The sequence below is a fragment of the Mastigoproctus giganteus genome, chromosome 11, assembly GCF_048544385.1.
Source record: "Mastigoproctus giganteus isolate SK-2022 chromosome 11, ASM4854438v1, whole genome shotgun sequence".
NCBI lineage: Eukaryota > Metazoa > Arthropoda > Arachnida > Uropygi > Thelyphonidae > Mastigoproctus > Mastigoproctus giganteus.
The window spans coordinates 170,900,752-170,925,496 of record NC_143585.1 but is presented as its reverse complement, the minus strand read 5'-3'; the positions used below and the strand labels follow the sequence as shown (position 1 = coordinate 170,925,496).

Sequence of the window (24,745 nt, the reverse complement as noted above, 5' to 3'; positions counted from 1 at the left end):
TTTTTTTTGGCTGATGCTACATAAGCTCATATGCTTGCTTTCTTGCATCACATGCTTCTATTACTATTACCACTACTAATGTAGCCGAGTGGTCAGGAGCGGGACTGCAGTAGAACACCCTCTTTGAGTGGACCAGGGTTCAAGTCTGTGACTGCTAATTACAATTAACGTTTGTATTGATTGATTTATTGTAAAAACTACTGACCTGGTGGTCATGCTGGAGTATAAACAAGAACATAAATACAGAAAACAACAATGGGTTCAACACAGATCCCTGAGGAACTCCACTAATAACATTAGTTCATGAAGAGCAGTGTCCATTGATTACCACCCTCTGTCTTTCCCCTCTCAACCATCCTTTTATCCATTGTAGCAACTTTCCCTTAATGCCATACTGCGCCAACTTGTACAGTAGTCTTCCATGTGCAACAGTATCAAAAGCTTTCCTAAAATCCAAGTGTATGATATTAAAATTACGTTTTGCATCGAGTTGCTTTGTGACCACATCATAGTATCCAATCAAATTATTCAGACAAGACCTCCTCTTAACAAACCCCAGCTGTGTCTGAACTATAACTGCAGTCTTGGCTAGATGATCCTGCAATGTGTCTTTAACCAGTGACTCCATTATTTTCCCTGGAACAGAAGTTAAACTAACATGTTTTATTCACACATATCATCAATCAGTGATGAACATCAGCATTCTTGTTTCATTGCTTATTGTTATCAATTAAGCAGCTTCCACTATATTATACATTTTTAATTGAACTGAATGGCTAAATTTAAAGAACATAAAACTATACAGTTTTTTTGAGTTCTGTAAAGTTTTAATCTTAGTAATTAATTGATAAGGATATGTGATAGCTATATTTACTTTATGCTTCTAGATGAACAAGTTAGTGCAAAGCATTTTTTTAGTTTATAGTAAATCATCAAAGTAGGTGAAATGGCATTTCACCTACTTTGGTTATTTTTGTTACATCTCATATTGTGAATGCCTCCACAACGAGTTGCCTGTTATTGCACTACCTTGACTAAGCAATGCTTCCCCCTAGAGAAGACTAGTATTACTTATTATCTGTGAATACCACCACCACCACCCAGGTAGTACCATTTCAAAGCTTCATGGCCTCTCATTGGTGAGCATCTTTAATAATGTGAAGTTAAGCTTCATAACTGGGTTGTTGTTGCATCACTGGAGTACCTACCCACCATTTATGAAAGGCCAAGAAGCTTCAAAACTGTGCCTTCTGGGTGGTGGTGGTATCTGCTGAGAATAAGTAACACTTCTCTAGCAGAGAAGTTGTTCTCTGCTGGGGAAGTGTTGCTTATTCAAGGTAGTGCAATAACAGGCATTACCTCATGAATGTGTTCACAATATGAGTATTGCAAAAACAATGCAATCATCTGTTTTTTTAGTGATTTACTACAAACTAAAATGATGCTTTGCACTAACTTGTTTGTCTAAATTTTCATAGTCTTAGGCCTTCAGACGAAAACCCTTTTTAGTACTTTACCCTTCTATTAATTGCAGAAAAAAAAATCAAATACAGTCAGTCCTCGTGTAACACGTGTTTACACTACACGAATTCGATCATACACGATTTATAAATAGGGGAACGATATCTTATATAACACAAACCGAATTTGCTTATGCATGATTCGCCTTTGTGTTTACAAGAAATGGCAGTCGAATGCAGAATCACCCCAACCGAACGCAACACGATAGGAATGAAGAGAAGATTCTGAAAATGTATTTATGTTTTTTATATCAGTGAAGGGGAAACACATTTCACCATAATAGCGTAAAAACAACACAATTCCAGCTATTGGTATAATCGCAAATTCAATTGGATCGAGTTTACTATCAGTTTATAACAGATTCCACTAGCAGAAATGCAACTGGAAATTGTTTTTATTGTTTTATGGTAGTAACCCCCAGAAATATGCTTTAGTAAAATGTGAGCTAGTGAGGTGTTCATAGTGTGTCTCTACCTTTACGGTGTTGTTTATTCAGTTGCTACACACGCGCAGCTTTGTTTATGTGTATCAAGCGTGCCTCCTCGTTTTGTAATTGTGCTTTGTTCCCTAAAAATGAGTAAAATACTTAAAAGGTGTGAAAAGGAAGCGTCCTGGTGAAGATAGTGCAGATTCAGAGAGAAAAAGAAAAGCAATATCAATAAGCAGAGGCAAACTGGATCAAAAATTCTTACCCGGGAAAATTTATAGTGGCCTCATACTAGCGTTTATGGCCAAAATCACACCGGCCTCCGGCCCAACGGGGTTTCCCTGGTAAGGCTTATGGCTAGTCCGCCTCTGTCGATAGAGAAAAAATATGAAATTGTGAAAAGACCATGTGATATTGCACGTGCTACAGACCTAAATGAGGCAATGCCGAGAATTAGAAAGAATGCAGAGAAAATAAAAACAACTTTCTTGGCAGGAACAACTCAAAAGTGTAATTAAAACCCATTAGATTAAGACATAAAGAATTGGAAGAGATGGAACGCCTGTCATCTGTTTGGATAGAAAATCAAACAAAAAACAAGTTTGCTTACGATAGAAGTAAAAGCATTAGCAATATTTTATTACGTAATAGTCGTAATAAAATGCGTAAGTATTTTATTACGATTATTTATTGTGTTTGGTAATGTTTTGGTTACAAATGTGTGTTCAATCTTGGGTGGTCGGCACCTAACCCCATTTTTCCCATAGGGCCTGTTGTTTATATTGCATGATTTTGCAATGCACGAGGGTTTCTAGGAACGCAACTATCGTGCTATACGAGGACTGACTGTACACATAAAATATATAATGTAATGCAGCATTAACTGACTTGTTATATTTTAAAAGTCTCACTAAAAGAAAGAATGAATGAATGAATGAATTATCTGTTTATACTCCAAGATGACCAAACGGTCAGAGGAGTTCGCAAGATAGACAGAATACAAGAAACAGCACCGTATTCAGCAGTCACGGGCTTGAATCTCGGTCACTCAAGGCACGTGTACTTATGCACCAGCGTGCCTGACCACTAGGCTACGGCAGCCTAGTGGTCAGGCATGCAAATATCTCCCTACCTCCCCCCCAAAAAAAAAACACACACACACACACACGCATGGCACACTACTTTGATGTAATTCATTAATTCCCTAGTAAATTCATACATTATAATTTTAATTGATAAAGAAGTCTGGTATGCTTTTCTATTTATTCATTAATTTAGTTGATCAGTATATTCAGATAATCTCTTTGATATAAACAGCTTTCCAGAACATCATTCATATTATTATCCTTTTATTATTATTTACAGATGGAATATTCATCCAGTCTAGCATGCCACCATTTTTGTCAGCTATTGTGGGATATTCTATTTATCCGAACCTTGGAAACCTGCTTCCTCCTTATTATGGACATTCCATAAAGTAAATAATTAGCTGTTTGGGTTTAGAATCAATGATAGTAGATATTAATACACAGCTTTACTAAAATATTTATTCTGAAATTTGTTTTCCCTCTTACTATTATATAGCAAAAGTATCCATTTACAAAGTAATAATTGAATGACTTTTTAAAATTCAGTTAACAATATAACAGTAAAAATTGGTGATTTTTTTAATATATGGTAAATTCCAGTTAGCACTTTCAAAGGGACTGACCCAAAGAAGACTATAAGTGGGTAAACGTTATAAGCAGGACCCAATTTTAGGAGGCTGTTCTTCATTTTTATCTATATTTTGTTTTAGAATATCAGTTTTTTTTTAGGTGTGTTTGTAATACCTGCATAGCACTGATAATTGGTACTGAAACTGTTCCGTGTTATGTGAAACCATGCTGATTGAGGTATAATTATAATGGGTTTTAATTGAATGGATACCAGAGAAACAGTCTATAAACAAATTATGATAGCCAATTAAAATTATTTGAATTAAAAAATATTACAAAAATTTTATTAATGAAAAGGAAACATCGTGAGAGATGAGAAAAAAGCTTTATTGTTTATTTAGGTATTTCAATAAAAAAAAAGTCTGGTGAAGTTGTCTCTTCTTTTTCTCGGCACACAAGTATTTGTAGTATTGAATCCCATCTTGTAAAATATGCTGTATCTTGATGCTATGTTCAAAATCCGGATCTCCATTCATAATCGCTTCACAGGCCATGTCAATCCCCAAATAACTCTCTCCAATTCTTCTGTTGAAAATTCTTTTAGTGCCACTTCAGAATTGTTTTCCTTTTCTTCATATGCAGTTTACTCATCAAATTCTTCCCCCCGATGCTAGAAGTTTTCTGACCCACCTAACTCTGCGTCGATGGCATCAGCAAAATCCTTGCAACGAATTTTTTTTTTTTTTTTTTTTTTGTGCTAAGCACAAAAATGCAAATTGAAAATTCATTTTGCATTTTTTTCAGTTGTGGTTGTCATTTGGTAGTACAGATATAATGTACCAACCATAACACATGAAGAACTTTTGCATTTGGGACATTTTAAACAAATTCTTTAAGTACCTACACTGTACCAAATTTTTGATTTATATGTGGCAGCATTTTCACTTAGTTTTAGCTTGCACTTTGAAAATTTTCTATATGGATATTGAATATATTGAAAAAGCTAGTGAAGAACTAAGAATGACTTTGATGAAAATGCAGGTTTTTAGAAATACTGGAATGATTACAGTGCTGCTGCTGGAAAGAGAGCATGAAATATTTGGAGACATAAAAGACAGCTTTGAACATACTAACAAAGAAGTAGTGCAACATGGTGAGATGCAATCTTCATTATGTTTTGAGGGTACAGCTCTAAAACAGTGTTTGCAGACTGGCAGCTGGATAGTCTATTTTTAATTCTCTAGGAGGCATCAGATCAGTATGCTGGGGGGGGGGGCATTGTCAAAGCATGTTATATCAAGAAACTGGGTATTTTCTTGCTGTGCATATGCCAAACCAAAGATTTCTTTACTTCATACAACGTCACCTTTTCTTACTACTGAATACATTGTGAAATAGTCAAAATAACAGAACAAACTTATCACCATATCCAAAGATTTCATCCAAAAATTATCAAGTTAAGGAATATGCAGTATTGCTTGTAATATTTACATTATATGCATTTATCCAAAGTCTAGTCATCACAGAGCAATTCTGTAATAGACAGTTTACTCGAACATTGTATCATAATTAATGCAATGTAGTTATATTTTTGAAGAGTTAATAATGGTGGATAAGAATGAAAAAGCAACAATGTCTTTTCCGCAGTACGAAGACTACAAAGGTAAGAAAAATATGGAGTTTGAAAATTAGTATTGCTTGTAATATTTACATTATATGCATTTATCCAAAGTCTAGTCATCACAGTGTTAGACATTGTCTGTAATAGACAGTTTACTCAAACATTGTATCATAATTAATGCAATGTAGTTATATTTTTGAAGAGTTAATAATGGTGGATAAGAATGAAAAAGCAACAATGTCTTTTCCGCAGTATGAAGACTACAAAGGTAAGAAAAATATGGAGTTTGAAAATTAAATTAAATGTTATGAAGCGAATCGATTCCGGTCAATGACAAGTGGATATGTGCAATAATTTAGGACTGGCAAGTTCAACTGTAAGAACAATTATAAAAAATAAAGAATTAATTTTAGCAGAAGGAAAGACAGCTGTTCCACTGCAGGCAACTAAGTTGACTAGAGCTAGGCCAGCTGTTATAATTGAAATGGAGAGACTTCTAAATAATTTTATTTAAGATAATATTTAATGCAGAATTCCGTTAAATTCAATTATTATTAAAGAAAAAAGTGATCTGAAGAAAGCTCACCTCGAAAAAAATGTGAACCTAGTGCTAGTAAGGGCTGGTTCGATAGATTTAAAAAGTACTATAACCTACAAAACATAGCAATCCTTTACCTCATTGTGTCAAATTCATCTGTTGTGTCTACCATTCTCCCAAACTAATGATATTAAGAGTATGAGACCGTGGAATTACTTAACAAGTACAGATCACTGTTAAAAAAAAGCCGTGAATTAGGGTTGAATTTGAAAGTGTCTGCAATTCTGCCCAGACACAATAGAAGGGAGTATATGGTGAGAGCTTTGTCCATCAATTCGGCACTGGAAAGATTGTGCAAGGCTCAAGGGGTAGAATTTTTTTCAGCCTGGTCTGTACTTGTTAACAGGAGAGACTGCTTCTTCAGGGAGGGCAAACACTTAAATAGAAAGGGTGCAAGAATATTTGCTGATGCTATCGAGGCAGTGTTAGGTGGGTCGGAAAACTCCTAGCTTGGGGGAATACAAGGACAAATAGATTAACAGTAGCCACTGGCAGAGGTGAAAGTGATTCTTGCACTGCTTCTATTGGAATGAGTAGCAGCCTGGAAAACAAGAGGCAGGGTATTTCAGAGACTGCTGGGAGTCATTGCAGTACAATTAAACACATAGGTTGTGTTAGGACAGTTAAGAATAGGAAAAGGTGCACCAATGCTAGGAGTTTGGTAAATAAATTTGACGAATTTGAGGTATTGCTAAAAAGATCAAAGGCAGATATTGTTGGGATATCAGAGACGTGGTGTCACACAAATATAAGGAATGCAGAACTGGAATTGGGGAGTAAAATGTGTACAGAAAGGATAGATAGGAAGGGAGGAAGAGTTATGCTATTAGTTAAGAAACACATAAAATCCAAGGAAGTGAAGCCAGTCGACATGGGTTCAGCATGCTGAATTCAGATGGGATCCTTCCACTTGTTCAGATTACGAACCTAAGGGGGCATAAATTCAAATTAAGAAAAGACAGATGTAGATTAGATGTGCGGAAATTTGCCTTTAGCCAGCGGGTGGTTAATTGCTGGAACAAACTTCCATCTATCATTGTGGAAGTTGATAGGTTGAATAAATTTAAGGAGGAACTGAACAGGCATTTGGAGGGAATGTTGTGATTTTTTTTTTTTTTTTTTTGGCTGATGCTGCATAAGCTCATACATTTGCTTTCTTGCATCACATGCCACTACTACTACATCACTGGACGTGCAGTGTCGAGTCAGTTTGGTGTGACATAAGCACTGGGAGATCAAAATAGAGAGTAGGAGTGTGCTATAGGCCTAATGACTCTGATGAGTACAATAAGAAACTGTACAGGGAAATAGAGTGGGTCAGTAAATCAGAGAGTCTTATGATGGGGAATTTTAATTTCCCAGATATTGACTGGAATTTGTGGGTTGATCACTCACACACTAGCAAGGCTTTTGTTGGATGATTATTTTCTACATCAGCATGTTCAGGAGGCAACTAGAGGGAGTAATACTCTTGATTTGATTATCAGTAGTGATTGTTCATGCATTAAGAATCTATAGATAAAGGAACCACTAGGTGGAAGTGATCACAGTGTGCTGAAGTGGGATTTACTCAAATAGGTAACTACCATCGGGGGTAAAGGGTAGAGTTTTCGCTTTCGTAAAGGCGACTACAGTGGTCAGACAGTATTTAAATTCTACACGGTGGGACAAACTGATGATGTTATCAACAGCAAATTCAAAATTGGAAGCATTCTAAGAATTTATCTTGGAAGTACTAGACTTTCACACCAACTAAGAAATATTGTTCAGGGTTTAGGCCTAAATGGATGTCAGATGAATTAATGAGACATACGGCAGAGAAGAAAAATGCATGGGATACATATAAATTAATGGGTGACATGGAAGCCTATGATAGATATAAGCTGGTCTGTAACCAATTCACAAAGGAGGTTAGGCAGGCAAAGGCAGATTATGAGAAATTCTTGGCAAAGGATGCAAAGAAAAACAGAAAAGAGTTCATTACCTATGTAAACTCTAGAAGGAAAGGGATGAATCAGACTGGTCCACTGGATATTGATAGTTCAACTGTTGATGATCCTGCTGAGGTGGCTAACAAACTAAACAAGTATTTTGCATCTACATTCACGCGTGAGGAGTTATTCAGGAAGGGGAATGTCAGAGGTGAAGTAAACACTGGCAGTGAGCTAGATGAAGCACACGCTTCTTGATTAGACCGGGGTTCGAGCCCGTGACCACCAAATACGGAGGATGCAGAAAGGTCAGGGAATGACCACCGCACCGGAGCAATATGGCCTTAGTTGCTAATGCTGACAAAAAAAAAAAAAAAAACCAAAATGAGCTAGATGATCTTGTAATGAATGAGAGGAAAGTTCAGGAGAAATTGTTGAGGATAAACATAAAAAAGGCACCCGGGGTCGATGAGATCTATCCAGTTATATTAAAGGAGGCAGCAAAGGAAGTAAGCAAACCCTTAGCCTTAATTATGAGAGCTTCTTTGGACTCAGGGGAGGTACCCATAGACTGGAGATGTGCAAATGTGACACCAATTTACAAAGGAGGATCAAAGGCTGACACAAGTAATTATAGACCTGTGAGTTTAACTTCTGTCCCAGGAAAATTAATGGAGGCACTGGTTAAAGAAGCACTGCAAGATCATCTAGACAAGACTTCAGTTATAGCTCGGACACAGCATGGTTTTGTTAAGAAAAAGTCTTGCCTGACCAATTTGATTGGATACTATGATGCAGTCACAAAACAACTGGATGCATGGAATAACTTTGATATTATATATTTGGATCTTATAAAGGCTTTTGATACTGTTGCACATGGAAGACTGCTGCACAAATTGGAGGTGTGTGGAATTGGGGCAAATTGCTGCTATGGATAAAGGGATGGTTGAGGGGGAGAAGACAGAGAGTGGTAATCAATGGACACTGCTCATCATGGACTAATGTTATTAGTAGAGTCCCTCAGGGTTCAGTGTTGGGTCCAAGTTTGCAGACGATACAAAGTTTGGCAGGGTGTTAAGGACACTACGGACAGTATGCTGCTGCAACAGGATCTGGAAAGGTTGAGCAGAGGAAAATGAAGTTTAACATTGACAGATGTAAAGTACTACATATGGGAAACAATAACCCCAGAGCAACGTATCAATTCTGTGGTACTACACTTCCAGTGGTAGAGAATGAAAAGGACCTGGGGATAATTTATTTAGGCTATCAACTTCCACAAAAAGGGATGGAAGTCTGTTCCACCAACCAACTACCTGCTGATTCATATCTGCCTGCATTGTGCAGGCAGATATGAAGTTTTCTGAGCAGTGCAGACAGTCTGCAAGAGTAGCTCATGGTGTCTTGTCAGTGATATACAGGAATAAGGAGGTGATTATTCCCTTGTATAAGGCCATTAGCATTAGTAGAGGCATTTGATGCAAGAAAGCAAGCTTATGCAGCATCAGCCAAAAAAATAAAAATAAAATAAAAAAAAATTTTTAAAAAATAATAATAATAATAAATAAATAAATAAAAAATAACCACTTCCACTTCGCCCCTCTGTTCGTTCGAAATACCTGTCCAGCTGAGCCTTAAACTTATTTAGGCTATCAACTTCCACAACAAGGGATGGAAGTCTATTCCACCAACCAACCACCCGCTGGCTAAAGGCAAATTTCCGCACATCTGGCCTACATCTGTCTTTCCTCAATTTGAATTTATGCCCTCTCATGCTCAAACCATTCAAGGCTTTATACACCTCTATCAGATCAGCTCGCTGGTGCCTAGTCCCCAGACACTGTAATTTGGAAAACTTAAGCCTTTCTTCATAAGAGCACCCCTTTGTTCCATTCACTAATCTTGTTGCCCTTCTCTGTACTCGTTCTAGCATCTCTACATCCTTCTTGAAATGAGGCCTCCAGACCTGTATACAGTACTCTAGGTGTGGCCTGACCATTGCCTTATACAAGGGAATAATCACTTCCTTATCCCTGCTAGAAAAATTCCTAAATATCATCGACAATACACCATGAGCTACTCTTGCAGCCCATCTGCACTGCTCAGAAAACTTCATATCTGCCTGCACAACCACCCCCAGGTTCCTTTCATTCTCTACCACTGTCAGTGTAATGCCACAGAGTTGATACGTTGCTCTGGGATTGCTGTTTCAAATGTAGTACTTTACATTTGTCAATGTTAAACTTCATTTGCCACCTCTCAGCCCATCTGCTCAACCTTTCCAGATCCTGTTGCAGTAGCATAGTGTCAGTAGTGTCCTTGACAACCCTGCCCACCTTCGTATCGTCTGCAAACTTGGACATTAAGCTTGATATACCATCATCAATATCATTTATAAATACAGAAAACAATAATGAACCCAATACTGAACCCTGAGGGACTACACTAATAACATTAGTCCACGATGAGCAGTGTCCATTGATTACCACTCTCTCTCTTCTCCCCCTCAACCACCCCTTTAGCCATAGCATAGTACTGTATATAGGTGGAGGCCTCATTTCAAGGAGGATGTAGAGCTGCTGGAATGTATAGAGAAGGGCAACAAGATTAGTGAATGGAACAAAAGGTTGCTCTTATGAAGAAAGGCTTAAGTTTTGCAAATTACGGTGTCTGGAGACTAGGCACCAGCAAGGTGATCTGATAGAATTGTATAAAGCCTTGAATGGTTTGAGCATGCTTAATGCTGATGGGATTTTTCCTCTTGCTCGGAATAATCACCTGAGATGACATAAATTGAAATTGAGGAAAGACAGATGTAGGATAGATATGCAGAAATTTGCCTTTAGCCAGGAGGTAGTTTGTTGGTGGAACAGACTTCCATCCCTTTTTGTGGAAGTTGATAGCCTAAATAAATTTAAGGCTCAGGTGGACAGGTATTTCGAATGAACAGAGGGGTGAAATGGGAGTGTTTTTTTTTTTTTTTTTTTTTTTTGCTGATGCTGTATAAGCTTGCTTTCTTGCATCATATGCCTCTACTAATGCTAATGCAAGCTAGCAGTTTTCTTATCTTCCCCCAACAGTGCTCCAATAGCACTATTAAATATTTTTGCATGCATTCTATTTAAGTGTATCCCATCCCTGAAAAAAAAAAAAATTCTCTCTTTCCCCTCCTTATCTTATTAACAAGCATAAACTGTGCTGAAAATAGATTTGATCCTGTGAGTCAGCCAACTTTGCACTTTCCTATCACGTCTGGACAGAATTGCAGATGCTTTCAAATTTAATCCTAAGTGCTAAATCCAAACAGTAAAAAGGTATTAAGTCAATTCAGCCATTATATTCTCAATATGCTGTTATATTATGGCATTGTAGTCAGTGGCGGATTTCTGCACGGGTGCACGAGGCGCGTGCACCTTGGGCCTCTTAAATTTCAGGTCTCAAAAAAAAAAAAAAAAATGTTTCATTTTAAATTTTTACACTCATCTTTATTACCGTTACTGAATAAAACTATAATTTAAGATGAGAAGTTAGTAAACTCTTAAGCGAATATCCCTACATATTACATGAAATATCTATGCGAACTAAGTGAATCTGAAGAAACAATATTAGATTTGTTCCCGGAGTCAGTTAAAAAATATTCGCAACTAACTGGGAACTAATAAGCAAGCACTGTAGTCTTTTAAAGCCTCTGAAATGACTACTGCGCTGGCTCACATGTAACGGCGCATCGTTTTTTTTAATAGCCTTCAGAACTAACATATCACTCACGAATCTGTTACAAATTACTAGAGTTTGGTGTGGTTGGTGTTTTAGTGTAGGAGTATTTTTGTTTTGTTATCAAGTAAGTATCTGTAATATCTTATGTATTATTTATCAAAACTGAATTGTTTGATGAAGCGTGACATTTATAGCAAGTGATAATTGGGAATTAAAAAATTAATTCCCAATTAATAAAATATGTATGAAAGAATTGCGCAACCAAAATGATTAAAACCGCAACACCAAATCTAGAGCATGTGCTATAGTAAAAACGTGCGCGTAGAATGCACACTGTAGTGGTACCGAAAATATTTAGGGGGGGGGGCCTCAAAATTGAATTGCGCCTGGGGCCTCTCAAGTGCTAAATCTGCCACTGATTGTAGTTCATTTCCAAGTTTTAATATTTCAAGTGTTTACTATTTCAGACAAAAATTTGGCATACCTCAAGTTATTAATTCTCCAGTCTTCAATCTTGTGATACAACCAGCAAATAGAAACATCAGCATAATGAAAAATGTGGTTCGTAATATTCGATTAAGATTTCACATCCATGGTAGACATGGTATGACAAATCCTCAATGTGTCTATTGGAATTTTGCTGATGGGTAAGTCTGCTCAGCTAATATTAATTATAATATTTCGTAAAATACTTTCTGAAATAATTATTTCTCTTATTTGTTATTTTTACAAAGTTATCTTATGCGGGTCATCAAAAATACATGTTTTAATTAAAATTTCTTATATTTTTTAAAGTAGTTTGAGAAAATAACATAACAGTTATATTTTTATCTGACTATTCGGGGAGGGGGCCTAATGAGTGAAATCTTCCTCTCTAATTGATCTTAAAGATATTTTTTTTTAGAAATGAACTGAAAGATAAGCCTTAAAAAGATGAACTTTGCAAATTTTAATTACCATTTTTCAACATTGAAGAATCAAAATGTGTAATATATTCTGTTTAATTTGAGTGTCCTTCTTGATATGCTGTTATATAATCCAAAATAGTCCTGATTGTTTAGAAATAATGATGATACAAATGCTATTATGCTTTATAATTGTTTCTAAATATTTGTCTCACACACACATACACACATGCTTTTTCCATCTTAATGCTGCACCCGTTAATACATCTTATTTGAATACTCTGTAACCAGAGCTTAAACAAGTTTACACTTTTTGCCAGTCTATTTCTGTCAGTATTTGTGGTCAAAATGTGAACATTAGAGTAGAAGAGAATAAAAGTAAGAATGTCCTTTTAAAAAGATTTAACGATATTATGCAATGGTGTCTTCATTAAAGTGTTCAAGTTATGTATATTTAATGCAATTAAATATACATAACTCTACTAGGAAAGCATTAAAAGAGTTTAATTATTCAAGTTTTATTTTTAAGGCTTTGTTTCTCATTGTTTGTTGACAGTATATGCATATGATATGCCAGTAGGTCAGAGCCAGTGCCTAATTTAAAAGGGCATTGAAATGGATGGGCAGAATTTGCAATTTTGTTCAGAAACAATAGGAGGGAGTATATGATGATGGCCTTGTCAATCAATTTGGCAGGAGTTAGGGGCCAGAATTTTTCTCAGCGTTGTCTGTGCTTGTTAACAGGAGAGATTGTTTCAACAGGGATGGGATACACTTAAATAGAAAGGGTGCAAGAATATTTGCTGATGCTATCGAGGTAGTGTTAGGTGGGTTGGGAAAACTGCTAGCCTGGGGGGGGGGGGATTCACAAACTAATAGATAAGTGAAAGTGAAATAGCGAAAGTGATTCTTGCACTACTTCTATTGGAATGAGCAGTAGCCTGGAAAGCAAGGTACTGGGGATTTCAAGGAATGCTGGGAGTCACCATGGAACAAGTAAATACATGGCTTCTGTTGGGGTAACTAAGAGTAAGAATAGCTGTATGCATACTTGCATGTACACTAATGCTAGGAGTACAGTAAATAAATTTGATGAATTTGGAGTGTTGGCGAAGACATCAAAAGTGGATATTGTTGGGATATTAGACACGTGGTGCCACACGGATATAAGCAGTACAGAATAGAAATTTGAGGAGTACATTGTGTAGACGAAGGATAGGCAGGGTAGAAAAGGAGGAGGGGTGATGTGCTTTGTTAAGAAACACATAAAATCTAAGTAAGTGCATCCAGTTAACATGAGTGGACAGTGCAGTGTTGAGTTGGTGTGACATAAGCACTGGGAAAACCATGTTGAGAGTAGGAGTGCGTTATAGGCCTAATGACTCTGATGAGTACAATCAACAATTGTACAGGGAATAGAGTGGGACAGTGAATCAGATTGTCTTATAATGGGGAATTTTATCTTCCCAGATATAAACTGGAACTTGTGGCTTGGTCACTCACACTCCAGCAAGATTTTTTGTGGATTTATTGGATGATTGTTTTCTACAGCAGCATGTTCGAGAGACAACCAGAGGGAGTAATACTCTTGATCTGATTATCAGCAGTGATTCTTCATGCTTTAGGTTTTTCATACCTAAGAAATACTGTTCAAGGTTTAGGCCTAAATGGATGTCAGATAACAAAATGAGACTTGTGGCAGGGAAGAAAAATGCATGGGATGCATATAAATTATCAGGAGACACAGATGCCAAGATAGGCTGTAATCAAGTCACAAAGGACATTAGGCAAGCAAAGGCATATTATGAGAAACCTTTGGCAAAAAATGCAAAGAGAAACAGTAGACTTCTTTACTTATGTAAACTCTAGAAAGAAGGAGATCAATCAGATTGGTCCACTTGACATCGACGGTTCGATTTTTGATGAACCTGCTGGGATGGTTGACAAACTGAATGAGTATTTTGCATCTACATTCACACATGAGGAGGTCTGTAGGGAATTGGAGGCCAGAAGCTTAACAAACTCTGTCAGGGAGCTAAATGATTTTATAATAACTGAGAGAGCAAAGTGGAGGAGAATTTGTTGAAATTGAACATAAGAAAGGCAGCTGGGGTGGATGAGATCTATCCAGCTATATCAAAGGAAGCAGAAAAGAAAGTAAGCAAACCCTTAGCTATAATTATGACAGTTACATTGGACTCCGGGGAGGTCCCCGTAGACTGGAGATATGAAAATTTGTAGCCAATTCAAAAAAGGGGGATCAAAGGGTGACACAGATAATTACATACCTGTTAGTCTAACTTCTGTTCCAGGAAAAATAATGGAGTCATTGGTTAAGGAAGGAATGCAGAATCATCTAGAAAATACTGCAGTTGTAGTTCAGACACAGCAGGGGTTTGTTAAGGGGAAGTCTTGTCTGAAACATTCATTGGGTCAAATTCATCTGTTGTCTCTACCATTCTCCCAACTCCACTAATCACTTGGAGCTCTTTGACTTCCTCTCTTTGCAACTTGACTTTCTCCAGTCCAACTTTCCTAACAGTGAGGTAATTTTCTTTGGTGATTTTAATGTTCACAACTCCAGCTGGCTTCCATTTTCTAGTCACAGTGACCCAGCTGGTCGAGATGCTGAGGCTTTTGCAATTACTATGACCTTGCACAGATTATTCATTTACCTAAAAGAATACCGGACAATCCTAATCATACAGCTAACACACTTGATCTTTTTCTCACAAACAACCCTTCTAAGTACACGGTGAAAGTGAGAGGTCCATTAGGAATTTCAGATAACAACTTGGTGATTGTCTTTTCTCCAGTCGAGCCTATATCTCATGGCTATTCCCAACCTCATGTTGTTTGGCATTACAAGAATGCAAAATGGGATGAACTGTGAGATTTCTTTTCTTCTTTTCCTTGGTCGGATTACTGTTTTAAAACTTCTGATGTCAATGTGTGCTCAGATCGTGTCAGTGAAAGTATTCATGCAGGAATGGAATCCTTTATTCCACACTCCACTTTAAAATGTCGTCCTTTATCTAAACCTTGGTTTTCCAATAAATGTGCTAAGGCTGTTCAAGAGAAGAATGTTGCATATCGTAATTTGCTTGTTTCTAATTCTTCAGTTTCATTTTCTGCCTACAACAAAGTTCGCAAAAATTGTAAAGCAGTTATTTATCAGTCCAAACTGGAACAGGCTAAGAGTAGAAAACTTGCTTCTTGCCCTAATGGTAGCCGAGCAGTCTGGTCTCTTGCCAAAGCTATTGGCCGCAACTTTTGCCCATCTGTTCCCACCTCTGTCCAAACCAGATGGTTCTGTTATCACTTCAGCCAAGGTTAAAGCTGACCTGCTAGCATTTTTCTTCCAACTCATGTATTAATGATCTTGGTAAAACACCTCCCACCATTCCCAACACACTCCATTCAATGCCTCCTGTGGTCTTCCGTCAAAAGGATGTCAGAAGGATTTTGACAAATCTTGATGCTAAGAAAGCTCCAGGTCCCGATGGTATTTCCCCACTTGTTCTCAAAACTTGTGCTCCTGAACTTATTCCTATTCTTTGCTGCCTTTTTTCACTTTCTTATTCCAAAGGTATTTTTCCTTCTGCTTGGAAATTTGCTCATATCCTGCCAGTTCCTAAAAAGGGTGACAAATCCCTCCCATCCAATTATTGTCCCATTGCAATTACTTCTACTCTTTTTAAAGTAATGGAGAAATCAATTAACCGCCAACTCTTAAACTACCTAGTCAGTGTCGATCCACTGGTGATATTCTGGCTTATGTTACCCATTTATGGACAAATTTAATGAAAAGGTTCGGTGAAACACAAGTAGTTGCTCTTGATATCTCAAAGGCTATCGAATGTGTTTGGCATAAAGGTCTTCTAAACAAGCTTCCATCTTATGGTTTGCCAACTGTTTTTAGTAATTAGTTATCCAGTTTTCTCTCTGATCGCTCACTGAGGGTGATGGTAGATGGCTCTCTGTCTTCTAACTTTTCCACTAATGTCGGTGTCCCCCAAGGTTCAGTTCTTTGCTCCACTATTTTCCTCTTGTATATTAATGACCATCTTCCATTGATTGGAAATCCTATCCATAGTTTTGCCGATGATAGTACATTGCATTCCACTTTCCATTTTGAGAAACCTTGCCCTGCTCAATCAGCTTCAACTTCTCGAAAATCTGCTACCAATTCCTTAAATGCCGGTCTTCAGGTAATTATCCAGTGGGGCAAAGACAACTTAGTTGATTTCAACCCTTCTAAAACTCAGTCTTGTCTTATATCTCACAAAAAGGATTCTTCTGCTCCTATGTTTATCTTTAGTGACACTCAAATTTCTAGGCAAAATGATATATCTGTTTTGGGGATTACCCTGACTTCTAATCTCTCTGGGCCCAAGCACATTACAAATATTGCTTCCTCTGCATCTAAAAAACTTGGTTTTCTCTTTGACTCTTGGCGTTACTTTTCTTTCAAACAGCTGCTCACTCTGTATAAATTGCAAATCCGCCCTGCCATGGAATATTGTTCCCACATCTTGGGGTGGTGCCCCCAAAACCTCTCTCAGGCTTCTTGATTCCATTCAGAAGAGGGCAGTTAGGTTAATTAATGATTCATCTCTAACAGAGACTCTCCACTCACTGTCTCATATACGTACTGTTTCTGCTGCATGCCTCTTCTACAGATACTTCCATGGGCACTGTTCTTCTGAATTGGCTTCTATAATTCCCGCTCTCTCTCTCTCTCTCTCTTTCAAAATAGTCTGAACATGTGCCGCCACCAGCCAACATTCATTTACTGTCCAGCTTCTCATCTTCCTCGTTTATTCATTCAACTGCTATTTTCTGGAACAACCTTCCTTCATACGTATTTTCTGAAAATTGGTGTACAGAAGTTCAAGTCCAATGTCAACAAACATCTTCTTTCTTCTTCTCAACTTCCAACCCAAGCATGGTACTAAGTACTTTAGATTCCAATACCTCTCGTGTTTGGGGTTTACATAAAAAAAAAAAAAAAAAAAAAAAAAACAGTTGCCAAACCATAATATGGAAGCTTATTTAGAAAACCTTTATGCCAAACATAATCGAAAGCCTTTGAGATGTCAAGAGCAACTGCTTGTGTTTACTAACTAATGGCTGGCCTGCGAACACTGTTTTAGAGCTGTACCATCAAAATGTAAGATTGGATCTCGCCATGAGATCAATCATACCCTCAAAAGTCATCAGTCATACTGCATAATGGAAGAGTTGGGGAAGGGTTGACCGGAACTTAGCTCTGGAGAATAAACATGGGTTCACCACTTGGGGGGAGACAAAGACCAATAGATTGACAGTAGCCACTGGCAGAGGTGAAAGAGATTCTTGCACTGCTTCTATTAGAATGAGCAGAAGCCTGAAAAACAAGATGCATGGTATTTCAGAGACTGCTGGGAGCCATTGCGGTACAAGTAAACACATGGGTTGTGTTAGGGTAGCTAAGAATAGAAACAGGTGCAGATATACTTGCGTGTACACCAATGCTAGGAGTTTAGTAAATAAATTTGATGAATTTGAGGTATTGCTCAAAACATCGAAGACAGATATTGTTGGGATATCAGAGACGTGGTGTCACACAGATATAAGGGATGCGGAACTGCAATTTGGGGAGTACAACTTCTACAGAAAGGATAGGAAGGGGGGAGGTGTTATGCTATTAGTTAAGAAACACATAAAAACCAAGGAAGTGAAGCCAGTCGACATCGCTGGACAGTGCAGTGTGGAGTCAGTTTGGTGTGACATAAACATTGGGAGATCAAAATTGAGAGCAGGAGTGTGCTATAGGCCTAATGACTCTGATGAGTATAATAAGGAACTGTACAGGGAAATAGAGTGGGCCAGTAAATCAGAGTGTCTTATAATGGGAGATTTTAATTTCCCAGATATTGACTGGATTTTGGGGGCTGGTTACTCACACACTAGCAGGGCTTTTGTGGATTTATTGGATGATTGTTTTCTACATCAGCATGTTCGGGAGGCAACTAGAGGGAGGAATACTCTTGATTTGATTATCAGCAGTGATTCTTCATGCATTAAGAATCTGCAGATAAATGAACCACTAGGTGGCAGTGATCACAGTGTGCTGAAGTGGGATTTACTCAAAGAGGTAACTACCATTAGGGGTAAAGGGAAGGGTTATTGCTTTCGTAAAGGCGACTACGATGGACTGAGACAGTACTTAAATTCTATACAGTGGGACCAACTGATGATGTTACCAACAGCAAATTCAAAATGGGAAGCATTCAAAGAACTTATCTTGGAAGCTACTAGGCTTTACATACCAACTAAGAAATATTGTTCAAGGTTTAGGCCAAAATGGATGTCAGATGAACTAATGAGGCATAGGGCAGAGAAGAAAAATGCATGGGATACATACAAATTAATACATGACACAGAAGCCTATGATAGATACAAGTTGATATGCAACCAAGTTACAAAGTAGGTTAGGCAGGCGAAGGCAGATTACGAGAAATCCTTGGCAAGGGATGCGAAGAAAAACAGCAAAGAGTTCTTTACTTATGTAAACTCTAGAAGGAAGGGGATGAATCAGATTGGTCCACTTGATATTGATGGGTCAAGTGTTGATGATCCTGCTCAGGTAGCTAACAAACTAAATGAATATTTTGCATCGACATTCACACATGAGCAGTTATTCAGCGAGGGGAATGCCAGAGGTGTATTCAACTCTAGTAGTAAGCTACAGAATCTTGAAATAACTGGGAGTAAAGTGGAGGAGAAACTGTTGAAGATAAACACAAGAAAGGCACCCGGGGTGGATGGGATCTATGCAGTTATATTAAAGGAGGCAGCAAAGGAAGTAAGCAAACCCTTAGCCATAATTATGAGAGCTTCCTTGGACTCAGGGGAGGTACCCATAGACTGGAAATGTGCAAATGTGACCCCAATTCACAAAGGAGGATCAAAGGCTGACACAAGTAATTATAGACCTGTGAGCTTAACTTCTGTTCCAGGAAAATTAATGGAGGCACTGGTTAAAGAAACACTGCAGGATCATTTAGACAAGACTTCAGTTATAGCTCAGACACAGCATGGTTTTGTTAAGTGGAAGTCTTGCCTGACCAACTTGATTGGATACTATGATGCAGTCACAAAACAACTGGATGCATGGAATAACTTTGATATTATATATTTGGATCTTATAAAGGCTTTTGATACTGTTGCACATGGAAGACTGCTACACAAATTGGAGCAGTGTGACATTGGAGGCAAATTGCTGCTATGGATAAAGGGGTGGTTGAGGGGGAGAAGACAGAGAGTGGTAATCAATGGACACTGCTCATCGTGGACTGATGTTGTTAGTGGAGTCCCTCAGGGTTCAGTGTTGGGTCCATTATTGTTTTCTGTATTTATAAATGATATTGATGATGGTATATCAGGCTTAATGTCCAAGTTTGCAGACGATACAAAGGTTGGCAGGGTTGTCAAGGACACTACTGACACTATGCTGCTGCAACAGGATCTGGAAAGGTTGAGCAGATGGGCTGAGAGGTGGCAAATGAAGTTTAACATTGACAAATGTAAAGTACTACACATGGGAAACAGCAACCCCAGAGCAACGTATCAACTCTGTGGTACAACACTGACAGTGGTAGAGAATGAAAGCGACTTGGGGGTGGTTGTGCAGGCAGATATGAAGTTCTCTGAGCAGTGCAGACGGGCTGCAAGAGTAGCTCATGGAGTATTGTCAATGATATACAGGAATTTTTCCAGCAGGGATAAGGAGGTGATTATTCCATTGTATAAGGCGATGGTCAGGCCACACCTAGAGTAATGTATACAGGTCTGGAGGCCTCATTTCAAGAAGGATGTAGAGCTGCTGGAACGAGTACAGAGAAGGGCAACAAGATTAGTGAATGGAACAAAGGGTTGCTCTTACGAAGAAAGGCTTAAGTTTTGCAAATTACAGTGTCTGGAGCCTAGGCATCTGCGAGGTGTATAAAGCCTTGAATGGTTTGAGCATGCTCAATACTGATGGTATTCTTCCTCTTGCTCAGAATAATCACCTGAGAGGGCATAAATTCAAATTGAGGAAAGACAGATGTAGGATAGATGTGCGGAAATTTTCCTTTAGCCAGTGGGTAATTCCATCACTTGTTGTGGAAGTTGATAGCCTAAATAAATTTAAAGCTCAGCTGGACAGGTATTTCGAACGAACGGAGGGGTGAAATGGGACTGGTTTTTCTTTTTTTTTTGGCTGATACTGCATAAGCTTGCTTTCTTGCATCATATGCCTCTACTAATGTTAATGATTATGGCTAAAAATTTGCTTACCTCCTTTCTGCTACTCTTAATATAATTGGATAGAGCCCATCAACCCCAGGTGCCTTTCTTACATTTAACTTCAGCATTTTTTCTTCAAATTTCATCTGTTATTATAAAATCATTTAGCTTCCTGGTAGAGTTTGATAAACCTCTGCTATCCACATCCCCTAAGGAGTTCCTCACATGTGAATGTAGATACAAAATACTTATTCGTATAGCTTGTTAGCAACATGAGCAGGAACATCAACAGTTGAACCAATGTAATTCATCCTACTTCTTTTTGTGTTTGCATAAGAAAAGAATTCTTTGCTATTTTTCTTTGCATCCTTTGTCAAAGAATTCTCATATTCTGCCTTAGCTTGCCTAACATTCTTTGTGACTTGATTGGAGACTGGTTTATATCTACTGTAGGCTTCTGTGTCACCTGATGATTTATATGTGTCCCATGCATTTTTCTTTTCTGCAACAAGTTCTTTTATTTTATCTGATATCTGTTTAGGTGTATTTCTTGAACAGTATTTCTTAGTTTGTATGAAAAGCCTAGTAGTGTCTATGATTATTTCCGTAAATGCCTTTCCATTTAGAATTTGTTGTTGGTAACATCATTAGTTCGTCCCACTGTACACTACCCCCTCTTGTGCCTCCCTAACAAGCTGCTGTAGAAAACAGTCATCCAATAAATCCCCAAAAGCATGTGAGCAACCAACACAAATTCCAGTTAACATCAAGAAAGTTAAAATCCCCCATTATCAGTCATTCTGGTTTATTGGTCCACGCATTTCTCTGTACATTTGCTCATTGTACTCATCAGAGTCATTATTCCTACATCAAGAAAGTTAAAATCCCCCATTATCAGTCATTCTGGTTTATTGGTCCACGCATTTCTCTGTACATTTGCTCATTGTACTCATCAGAGTCATTATTCCTATAAAACATTTCTACTCTTATGTCACATGAAACTGAACCCATATTGCGCTGCTTTAGAGTTTATGTGCATCTTAACTAAGAGCATGACCTCTTCCCCCTCCTCCTATCCTGGTACTTTCCAACATTGTCTGCTAGCACTTGAAATTCATCAAATTTATTTACTTATATATAAGTAAATAAATAAAATATATATTTACAGGTTGTCCTACATGCAAAAATAGGCCTAAATAAACCTTTACAGAACATGCTGAACCAAGTGTTCAACTTTCTTTTGCTAAGAACCAAAACAGGAGACAGAAAAAGACCTAGAACTACTGTTCAAAGTCTTTTGCTGCCTCCCTTAATATAATTAACTATATCCTATCTATTCCAGGTGTCTTTTTTTTTATACATCATAAAATCATTCAGCTCCTTATTAGAATTTGATAACCTTTGGGTCCCCTTCCATAAAAATTTCCTTATGTATGAATGTAGATGCAGAATACCTATTCGATTTGTCAATCTGGGCAGGTTCATCAACAGTTATATGGACCAATGTGATTTATCTATTTCCTTCTAGTGTTTATATATGTAACGAAGTCTTTGCCAAGAACTTGTCATAATCCCACTTCATATTTGATTGCAAAATAGTTTATTCCTACTTTTAGATTTCTGTATCTTATTTTTTTTCTCTGCCCTTACAAAAGCATAATCCCATCCATTTATCTTATGGTCAGTGATAAATTTTATCTGTGCTAAAACTTTCTGAATTTCAGAATTTGTTAGCTCCCTGTGCTCTTATGGTAATTTCTTTTTTAAATAAGAATTATTAAATTAATATTATTGTGATAAATTATGCTGTATTTTTATTATATTTAGAGAGGATCTTGAAAAATAAAGTGAAAAAAATATATATTAAATGTCCATGCTATATGCTTTTAATTTTGTAGGTCAAATGAATTTCTACATGATCACATTATAAAATCATGTGCATACAAAAATGGGTTAATTCCAATTTGAAATTTATGTTTTTGCAACTGTTGGTTTCCAAAGTTTTTCATCAGTTATAATGTTCAAAACTTACAACTTAACATTTGATGAAAATTCAGTTTTTAGTACTTTGTATTATTTACTTCAGAAATAGGTTGTTTAATATAACTCAGCTCTTACTTATCAAAAATTATTGTTGTATTATTGCCTCCCAGTTTTAAATGAAACTGTTAATGAAGGCTGTTTCTGTTGCATTTATATACTTATAGTACTTCCAAAAAACATTTTATTAAAAAAACTATCTCCACCACATAAATGAACACAGCAATATTTCTGTTTTGCTTAGTGTTATTACTTGATTGCATTCTGCTGCTAATTGGTCATTTCTGTTCAGAACTAGAGGTCAGTGGTCCACAGATGGCTGTGTGGTTCAGGGTCTTGAATATGGGCAATATGTCAATTGTTCATGTAGTCATTTAAGTAACTTTGCGGTTTTGATGGATGGCCCACCAGTTGGGGTAAGTATGTTATTACTTTGTTTAATAGTTATACTGTATGGAAATAAGTAGCTAGGATTTTTTGAATAACTGTAGTTTGCTATTTCTGCAACATGAATGTCTCGTTTGACTACTTAAAACTGGTGACATTGATATAGGAGTAGCAATGATTTTTATTTTTGTAATTATTTTTTTTTTATTACAAAGTACATTTTAAACCTGTTAAAATATCAAAATGCTTATTTGCACATCAAGCTTTGTTGCACTCCCAGGAAGTCATCATTGTAATAACCCATCAGCTGCAAGTTACATCTTATTTACTACAAAAGTAAAGATGTAAGTCTCAAGTTAAAAGTGGATTCTAACAATTAATTAATTAAAGATATATGTTTTAAATTTGCAGGAAAAGATTAAGAGAGACAAAACATTTAATATATACTCATTTCAAACATTGGAAATCACAGTTTATAACACAGTGAAACAAAAGAAAAAATTATTTAAGATATATTTTTATGGAAATAAAATCAATATGACTAAAAAAGAATGAAGTACTTGGATTATGCACACTTTCAAGTAATTTCAATTTGCTACACACACATATGCAGATATCAAACTCTCATATCCCATGAACCTGCTTTTGCTGGTATATAAGTTCATTATTATCATTAAAGTACTGTTGATAAAGGAGGCAGTCCCTTTCAAACATTGGTCCTCTGTGGCAAGTGATAGTGACAAACGATTTTCTCTCTGCAACATATAGAGTTCTTTCCCAAAGTGATATAGTTTTGTTTCTTTTCTAGTGCGATTTTTTCTTTACTTTAGTGGTTCTCTGCCACCAAGGTTTAAAGTAAGAATCTAGAAAAGAGCCGACTTGGCTAGCCGGGTAGGTAAAGTGCCTGCCTGGCAACCCAAAGGTCGCAGGTTCGATTCCCGCCTCGGGCTGGATATCACAATGGTGCCGAACCAACTGGTTGGTTGGATATCCCGGCGACGATACACAAAGGAAGCAATAAAAAACTGGTTCCTTCGTGTATTGATCACATCATATGAAATAAAATAAAATCTAGAAAAGAAATTCACCTTTATTTCTTAGCCTGTGTATTTATTACTAACCAACTCTACTATTTTTTACAACCCTTGGTCACTGGTGGTACCACTCCTGCTTCCAAATGGCAAGGCCAGTAACCGTGGGGGAGATCAACCCTTAGGGCTAAAAGGAGCAGAAATGGACACCAGTGAATTTCCACATTTAGAGCCAAGAGCTCTCAACAAAGTGACAATCACAAAACAGATCATGACTTCTCTCTCTCTCGAAGAGAATGAAATGGGACACTGACAAGCAGGAATCTCCAAAATAGAATTACAGAGGTTTTGACAGCAATACTGATGATATTGATGAATTAATTCATCGTTACAATCCTACTGCCATGTGCTTACAACAAACTAATTTAACACCACAAGTCTCTGCTTCAATCAAAAAGTATATTATCTTCAGACAGGATAGATCTGACACTAAGAGCCCTCATGGAAGAGTAACCATACTTGTGGACTCAAGAGTCTCTTCCAGACCCATTCCATTGCAAACTTCATTGGAAGCTGTTGTCACACATATAGCAATTGGTATTCTCTGACACTGGTCTCAATTTATCATCCACCTA

General features: G+C 37.3%; 1 protein-coding gene across 1 annotated transcript in view; it reads left to right on the top strand.

Moving 5' to 3' along the window:
- Positions 1-24,745, top strand: part of LOC150078573 (protocadherin-like wing polarity protein stan) — a 570,595-nt gene that overhangs the window by 400,083 nt on the left and 145,767 nt on the right. The window contains exons 23-25 of the mRNA XM_090384617.1: positions 3,314-3,425; positions 11,941-12,120; positions 22,985-23,108. Coding sequence (XP_090240743.1) covers positions 3,314-3,425; positions 11,941-12,120; positions 22,985-23,108 — 416 coding nt within the window. The remainder of the gene's footprint in view (positions 1-3,313; positions 3,426-11,940; positions 12,121-22,984; positions 23,109-24,745) is intronic.